Source organism: Capsicum annuum, unplaced genomic scaffold, assembly GCF_002878395.1.
Source record: "Capsicum annuum cultivar UCD-10X-F1 unplaced genomic scaffold, UCD10Xv1.1 ctg80506, whole genome shotgun sequence".
Taxonomy (NCBI): Eukaryota; Viridiplantae; Streptophyta; class Magnoliopsida; order Solanales; family Solanaceae; genus Capsicum; species Capsicum annuum.
Window position 1 is genome coordinate 1 of NW_025891157.1, and position 8,534 is coordinate 8,534.

Sequence of the window (8,534 nt, forward strand, 5' to 3'; positions counted from 1 at the left end):
CATTTTTTATGCCTCTTACTCAATATGGGTAATTTTGTATGGGAAAACCACGTATGTGATGATTCTTCGGATTTTTTCGTAAATCATTAATAAGGCTAATATGTGAATGTTTTGACTGTTTGGGTATGATCTTGTACCAATTTGATTTGAGAAAAGCATCTCAGTAATTGATTTTTTATTTTTTGGATTTTTTCGTAAATCTTTAATAAGGCTAATATGTGCATGTTTTGACTGTTTGGGTATGATCATGTACCAATTTGATTTGAGAAAAGCATCTCAGTAATTGATTTTTTATTTTTCTTGCCATACTTGGTTGACAGACATCCCCTCACACATTAATTATTGTAAATTTAAATACCTCTTCTTGATTTCATTTAATAAGTAGGAAGGATCTCTTTTTACTTGTTCTATTCATGGAAATTTCAAATGTTATAATAGGGTATTATTTATTTATGGCAACTATAGCATGATTGGTGGAAGGGATTGATTTACCCCATCCATTTATGGGAATAATCCCCTTAATTGATTCATTATATGTTATTCTTCTTCCATTAAATATTATTCTTCCTTCATTATTTGGGATTGTGGACGGCCCTCCTCACTATATAAACTCACCATTCTCTTACTCTAAGAGGACAAACTTCTCCTCTGCTATTACTCCCTCTACTTTCTCTTAAAAGTATTTTGATGTTCTTTGGCAGTTTGGATTTTGAAAAACATTCGGTCTTGTCCTTGCTGCAATTGCTTTGGGTTCTATTATTATTGTTTGGTGCCTAATCGGTTAGTCTCTATCGACGCATTCTTTTCTTATTCTGTAGCATTTGAGATAGCAAAGCATAGAAAGCATGTATATAGGAACTAATTTAAAATAATTATGATTTTGCTTTTTTCACTGACATAAAGAAGATTAAAAAAAGAAAGAATAGCTTACTAGAGTGTACTATAACTAGTTCTAGCTGTTTTCTTGAACAGTAGCACATTTGGTGCAAGTTGAAGACATTCTGGGTATTGCTGTTTGTATTTTCTTGTTCTGTGTTTGCTTTGTTTGACTGTGGTTTCTCGTGAAAGTTTTGTCATAATTGAACACAACTTAGGGTTTGACTTTTCATAGCTATTTTATACTTTCTTTCTGATAAAGAGGGTGAGTGATGTGGTGGGCAGAGGGGCCAGTGGGAGGTTCTTTTGTTTAATTCTTTCCAAATTAATGTGAAGATAATGTTTGATAGAATCTTATTGGGAAGACAAAGTGTGTGAATCAAATTCAGCAGAGTGGTAGAAAAGGTAAAGAAATTTAAGAGAGGATTTTGAAGGATGAATGATAGCTCATCTAGAGAAATGAATGATAGTTTAGCCGCTATTACTGAAAGACAACCTCAAAGGCCTTGTGGTTGTGTGGGCATTTTCTTTCAGCTCTTTGATCAGAACCGTAGATTTGCTAAGAAGCTGTTTCCAAAGAAACTGCTTTCCCCAGGTTAGCTACTACTACATTCCACTCATTTTTAAAGCAGAATGGTTAATTTCTTGAAGGTGATTCTAGCTACAGGGCTAAATTATTTCCTTTTTTGTGCTGCATTCTTATAGCTTGCTAGAAACAAGCTTCAAAAAAGTTTGGAGGGGATGAGAAGCAGCCAAAGCTTCGTTTGGTACTCATTTCTTGAACTATACTCCCATATTTAGCTTTCTTTTTCTTCTATTGTCTCAGATTTTAGCTTGACAAGAAAGTTTTTGTTTTTATTATTTTTGGTTCTTGTATGAACAATGTAGATTGCTGATGAGAACAGTGGGGGTTTTCCAAATGCAAAGAATAATGGAATGACCGATACACGTTGTGAAAGCAAGCGCGAAACGAAAGCTCCAAGTTTGGTTGCTAGGCTCATGGGTTTGGAATCGATGCCAGCAGGATCAGGCAGTAAGCCCCAAAAGGCTTCAGCTTCTGAAACTTGGAGCAATGTAGCAGACAAACTTGGTGCTCGACCTGGCGGATCTGATAAAGAAGATATGGATTTTGAGATGGCCGAAATAAAGAGTTCAGAACCAGGTTTGCAAAGGTTTAGAGCTAAATGTTCTCTCACTTATCCTACTAGATATTTTTCTCCTTTGGAAGATGAAGCAGATTTAGTTGGGAATTCACTTGATCACCATTCAACTGACAGCTACCACTCCAGCAGTCCCAGTAGTAGCTCAAGTATGGTCCCTGATTCGACATTTTACTATTTGCAAACTTCCTTTCTTTCCCTCAAATACATAAATTAAAAAATAAGACAACTCTGAACTTGGATTTCATGCATCCATGCTTCTAATAAATATGATGCTTGTTTTCTGCCAGAGGAAAAAGTGCTTGCTGAATCAGTGGACTCTGTTGATGATGAACCACTCTTTCCAGAACCTGATAGAGATCTTTCATATTTTGAGACCGCATTATCCACCAGGAGGAGTTGCAGAGAACTGATTCATAACGTTTCTGGAGTGCTCAGCAAGATTTATCAGTTAAAAGGAAGCAAACTCAGCTACTTGATTTTAAATACCTTTTCACCTTTATTGGACCCACTTGATTTTAAATATATTAATACTTCTTTTTTAGTATTTGTTTTTTTAAAGTGAAAGCCTTATCACTTCAATCAAATTTTAAACTTTCAGCCTTTTATTTTTATAGTATCAAAATTATTTTAAACCATAGAGAGCAATTTATTCTTTTTGGTTGGGTAACCCAGTTTTCTTTGACAACTCATAGTTCATATTACTATGATTTCTCGAGTAAAAATTGGATCTTTAAAGCTAAAGTTAAAGAAAACAAGAATTTAGAGGGACCTCACTTTCCACATATATCATCTTACAATTGGAAAAAGTAACAAACACAACTACAAAGTTCAAACTTCTTTTGTTTAGAACTGAAAATTGATTGAGACAGTGAGCTACCTAAGCGACAACATCCTTCTCCGCTATATCCTCTAACGTGTCATATGCCTATTCAATACTTCACACTCATGGTACATTGATAGGAGTGCATTTCCGACATAGCACATGATATGATATCCTACATTAACAAGTCAGCCGGTGAATTTGCTTTCCAAATTCGAATGAAGCAACATCAAGTAAGAAAATACTGTATGGCTGAACAAGCAGTATAACAAGCATATTTTTTACAAACTCTAAACATGAGTAGAAAATGTCCATTTCACTTTGTCTTGATGAATGCTTGATCCTTTTAGAAGCACCGTGATCTGAAGTTCACTCCACAGCAAACTGTTTTCTGTTAACCTTTCGAGTATTGAATATTGTCGACCTCATCTTCAACGTACTTCCACTTCACATGTATTACCACAAAAATGAAAATACACAACGAAACAATTTCCTACAATTTTGTTTTTAGTTTCTGCACTTATTTACTCCCGCGCCGAATACTTAGTTTCCAACAAATATCAAGCTGATGCAATGCACCTCTCGGAGAGCTCTTCAAGAAGCTAGTCTTCAACAACCACCACAAAACAGTAAAGCTAGTCTTCATTTTTTTAGGTAGGTCAACACAGATGACACACTCCTATTTGCTTTACCACCATTCACAACCTTACGTTTCTCCTTTCTCAACTCTCTCTTCACTGGAAGTACATAGGCTAGCCCATGTTCTGTGATATTTCAATATAAACACTGATCATCAGACTGTTAGCTTATGATTAAATGTTCAGTCACTTGAAACAGTGAGAGTCACTCACAGAACACAAAATTTAGCAATCATAACACGGAAGTTACCATTGTCTCAATGAATAACATCCTAAAGTGAGGATATCAATACCAATAAAACCTCAGAATCAAACTTTCAAATACAGTGTACACCAGTCAACGGCCATAAACAGTAAAGTATAAATAGAAAACACAAATCAATGACACGAAAGAAAAATAAATGTCACAGATAAAGGACAATAAATTTTATCAAGAGTAAGGATCAAGGAAGACTAAAGTCTCATGAACGTGATAGTGGTAGGATATTTAACAGGGAAAGGGAGCGAGACGACTTTTAATGGGTCAAGGAAAAGTATAAGAAAAGTAACATCATAACAATAAATTATGACAATCAGCATAGAATTATTATAAATTGGCAAAATGTGCATGAGGGAAACTATAATAATAGTATAAAAAAAAGACTTTTTAAAAATATTAAATTCATTTCACAAGAGGCTTGAGGTTGGAGGAATGGAATATTAAAAGGAATAGTTTGATTGTTGATACTTTTTTCTATAAGACAACTATAATATCGCGCTGACCTCTTAGATAGTCACTCAGCTAATAGCCTTTCTTCTTGATTCTCAGAACGTGACTTTCTGAGATAATACTATTAATTGAGTGACTATATTAGAAATCGACTCCGATAATAACACAATCATATCTAAGAAGCTGAAGAAATGTATAATCTTTGTCTGCAGGTAGTTTTGGAGAAAAAACTAACAGCAGAAAATGTGGTAAGTATCATCATAGAGTAGAAATCAACTTTAAAAGTACATTATATATAATCTTCAAATCTCCATCAACTGTCCTACAACAATAGAAACAAAACTAAGGGATGCTCAACCACGTTAAGCCTCGAGGAATAGTTTAGTCCAAACATACTTGATGATTTATGTACGACAGAGGATCGTTCTATAGGTCAAAAGACAGGTATTGTGCAACATCACGACCCCTTGGACAACTTTTGTGCAGTCATGAGAGTTTTTGACAACCAGATTGCTGTTTCTCTAGATGACATTCCATCATTCCCGAATGGTTTCAGCACACCAGCAAGCTCATTGATTTTTTCCTGCTTAAGTAGTTGCGCACAAACCTTCAAAAGAGACTTTAAAGCTTCAGCTCTTTGTTCAGTGGGATTACCCCAGTCGTCTTTGTCCCCCTTACTAGATAATGCGGCTGGTGACTTGAGCTGCGAAACCTTATCATCCAGTGCTCGAAGAGCGTCTTTCTTAGCCTGTTTGGTGTCATAAACCGCGGTTTCTTTATTTTCTAGCTCGTCCTTGTGTAGAAGTGAACCATCGCTTTCAGTTGACAAGCAGTCAATAGCAACTTCTCTATACTCGCTACCATTTTCAGTTTCAGCAACACAGCATCTTTGTGCTGCCTCTGGATCTAGTTTTGCCGACTGTGAATTAGATGAAGTGCTTTCTTCATCGAAGGATCGTGTTTTTTCGTTGAATCTTCCATCAGACAATGTCATTCTGCTAGATTTTGCGGAGATACATTCCACTATATCTGCTTCCTCATGGTCCAGTGGACAGCTCAACACCTCAAGCTCTTTTTTCTTGTTATTCTTTGTATCACCCTCATCAAATTGACTGACATGCTCCGGTGAAACATGCTCTTGTTCCTCGGACCATGTTTTTGCCCTTGAACTTGACGAGCTTGGAGTGATCATAGTTTCTGTTTGTGAGATAGTCTCCTGTTGAACATATCCATTGCAAACAGCTGCCTCACTCATCTCCCCACTTTTAGAATCCTCACTATCTTGAGAGATCCTAACCGAGTAGCTTGTTGGATCGACTCTCTTAGTGTCAAGTTTGGCTAGGAACGTGTTATAATTGTCAGATAAGTTTCTTGGCTGAATGTTATCACTTTCGTCAAAGTAAAGGACAGTTCTCTTCTCTTTTAGCTTCAACTGTCTGTCTCTGCTACCTCTCGGACTGATAGATTTTCCAGGTGATGGTCGTGTTTTCTCTTTCATTCTGCTCGGGGACTTCACAGGAAGAAACGCAGATGAAGGGTTGTGACACAAGAGGAGGTATGGTTGCAAATGTTGATGTCTCAACAGCTCGGCATCCTATAAGTAGAGGTAAAAAAATATAGCAAGATGAATCTCAATTTAATACTCCCTCCGTTTCATTTTGTTTTTCTGGTTTTGATTTGGCACGAAGTTTAAGAAATAAAAGAAGACTTGAATCTTGTGGTCTTAAAATAAAGGTATGCAGAATGTATCAAAATGTAATTTAAGTTTGTGATCTTTAACCATGCCACGTAGAAAGTTAGAATTAAGGAGTTGTTGTAAAAGGAAAGAAACATTCGCTTTTAAACGGACTAAAAAGGAAAATAAGACTTAACATATTGAAACGGAAAGAATAACATTTGAACATATGGAGCTCGCACTCACTGTAGGTCGGTGTTCTGGAGTTTTCCTTAGCATGCTTTTTATTATTTGTTTCCCGCAAGAATTAAATCCGCTTTGTCGACTGACTGATTTGTTATACTTGTGGCGTGCTAAGAAGGAAGATACTTACACGGTGGAGGAGTATATAATTGGATGTGGTGAGAACAAACCCCGGTTTATTTTGTTGATAAGTCCAGTTTTGTCCTGTTGGATTTACATTGTCACTATATCATATAGAAGATATCAGGATAAAGAACTTCTCTTTTCTTTTTTTTTGCGTAACAAGTACAACTTTTCGAGGTATTGTTTACGAAGTTCACAAAGCTGAAAAATCAACTCACAGAAGCTTTAAACAGGGGTCGATGTGCAGCAATGTCAAACAAACAGTATCGTAAAATCACATTAAAGTGTTAGTATTAGGGGCATGATGTAAAGAGCTGAAATACATTGCTTCATCAACATTCTTATTTCTTACCAAGCGACCATATATCAGATTTATAGCCATAGGGTATGCCGGCAAGGAGCTCAGGGCACATGTCGTTTTGTGTGCCAGATACCTATTACATGAAATTTGTTCCAAAATTAAGGATTAGCTGTACAACTCGACGTCTTTTTCTCAAATGCATTAAGCTAGGTGCTATTGCTACAGGAGCTTTGTAATATGATGAATACCACAATATTTCTTTTGATAAAAAGGAAGATGAGCACCACAACATTTTGGTACCTATGACCGAAAATAAAAGCAAATTTTAGGTTTTCTCGGTCTTGGAGGGAGAAGGGATTTCTCTCTTGCTAAATAGATATGCTGAATAGATTGTTAGGTGACAATAGATGGCCGAAACTTGCATGTAAGTAAGAGGTTCATTTTGCCGCAATAGAAATTCATACCGAGGAAGCAAGGCCTTCTGCATCTAGCAATTTTCCTAATCCAAAATCACCTGTGACAATCAACTGAATTTGAAGGATAGTAAAGAAGCAAAGACGACCCAATCAAGCAATTGTTCGGGCATTCTTACCTAACCTGATGTTGTTGTCCTTTGTGATGAATATGTTACATAACTGAATTAAAAATAGTTCACGTTAAAAACATTTCATGCTAAGAAGGATTTTCTATTTCGCCGATTACAGCAAGTTTTTACCTTGAGGTCTCTATGATGAACGCGGTTGGAATGCAGATGCTCCAAAGCTAACAATAGATGAGTCAGCCATTTGCAGAGTTTCTACAATAGCAGGAAAAAAAAAACATAAAAACACACAATTTTTTGAGCTACCGGGAAGGCACAGAGAAGCTTCATAAGTATTGAAATCGCATTTAACTACCTCTTCTGGGAAAAGTGCTCCTCTAGACTTCCTCAAGACCTCCGCCCTGAACACGGGGAAAAAAAATCGTCACCGTCCTCAGATTACACCACAAAAGAAGTTCTATCATCATCCTATTCATTTCTTTATTTTCAACCTCATTACCCCTTCTATCGTTCTTGGTACGAGGGAGTATTTATGAAATCTGAGGTCTTTCATTCTCCAGATACCTGGATGTGCTTACAACACAGGTTGAAAACAGCCACGATCATGGCAAAAGGTTGTGCTCTACAAACACAGGTTAGCCATATTTTATGATAAAATATAGCCGGTGACAATGATGAAGAATTTTACTTAACAATTGTTTTCCCTTCCCTCGTTTAGTGGCTCCTTTTGTTCTTTATTCTTATCTGTCCTTATAGGAACACATTTAAAATGTTAGCAAAATCAGGGATAATCAGTCACATATTTTCATCTTCGCAATAATCAGCAACAATGCATATACAGCTCCCCTGAAAGAAAAAGAAAGTCGAGCTTTTTCTCTGGTGCAGCTTATGCAGCAATAATCGCAACTATTAAAGGCTACATTTTGCACTTTCTGATCCAATCAACCACATGATAGGATACCTTGTCCACCCAAGCTTCTTTGAACTCTAATAGACATGGATGGCTTAGTTTAGCTATCAAATTCACCTGCAACGGAAAAATAACCGTTTACCATCAGATTAGAAGAATGTTCTCCAAGCATATCTTACCATCAAGTAAAACTTTTCATATAATAAATTATAAGATGAGTCGAAGATTTTTTATCTAAATGTGCTTGGTTCGAAAGGAAAGATTGGAGCAACTATTTGATGACATAACTTCTTTCACTTGACATTTAAGCGTGTCCATATTCCATACTGCGTATTCATCAAAATGAATATTTGGTAGAGAGATGTATACCTCTTCGCATCCAGATTATCCACTTCAAGAAAGTAGTGTTATTGATTCACGGAAAATCATAGGTGCGAAGTACTTACTGGTTCTTCTTTTCTATTGCTAAGAGGAAAGAAAACTACTTCACGTGTGACACCAACAAGAAAGTTCTAAATTTCTACTTCAGTTCAAT

General features: G+C 36.3%; 2 protein-coding genes across 2 annotated transcripts; one reads left to right on the forward strand and one right to left on the reverse strand.

Annotated features, from left to right (window-relative positions):
- The first annotated feature begins 1,270 nt into the window (after nt 1-1,270).
- Nucleotides 1,271-3,465, forward strand: LOC124895184. Its single transcript, XM_047405625.1, has 5 exons — nt 1,271-1,471; nt 1,582-1,643; nt 1,765-2,185; nt 2,327-2,506; nt 3,371-3,465. Exons 3-5 carry the CDS (start codon nt 1,813-1,815, stop codon nt 3,463-3,465), a joined length of 648 nt encoding a protein of 215 aa, XP_047261581.1. The 5' UTR covers nt 1,271-1,471; nt 1,582-1,643; nt 1,765-1,812.
- A 1,198-nt stretch (nt 3,466-4,663) lies between these two features.
- LOC124895185 (serine/threonine-protein kinase Nek6-like) lies at nt 4,664-8,116 on the reverse strand (the record flags this gene model as incomplete). Its single annotated transcript, XM_047405626.1, has 11 exons — nt 4,664-5,800; nt 6,128-6,197; nt 6,255-6,328; nt 6,466-6,515; nt 6,600-6,681; nt 7,013-7,062; nt 7,141-7,183; nt 7,264-7,344; nt 7,445-7,490; nt 7,889-7,935; nt 8,051-8,116. Coding segments are annotated over 11 exons (1,746 nt in total), but the record flags the coding sequence as incomplete, so codon positions are not given.
- Between the last annotated feature and the right edge of the window lie 418 nt (nt 8,117-8,534).

Bases quoted from the DNA above. Each gene is read 5' to 3' on its own strand.
- LOC124895184 (XM_047405625.1), top strand. From the start codon at position 1,813: ATGACCGATACACGTTGTGAAAGCAAGCGCGAAACGAAAGCTCCAAGT. The intron at 2,186-2,326 runs GTATGGTCCCTG...GTTTTCTGCCAG, and splicing joins CAGTCCCAGTAGTAGCTCAA to AGGAAAAAGTGCTTGCTGAA. The intron at 2,507-3,370 runs GCTACTTGATTT...TTTTGTTTTTAG, and splicing joins GTTAAAAGGAAGCAAACTCA to TTTCTGCACTTATTTACTCC.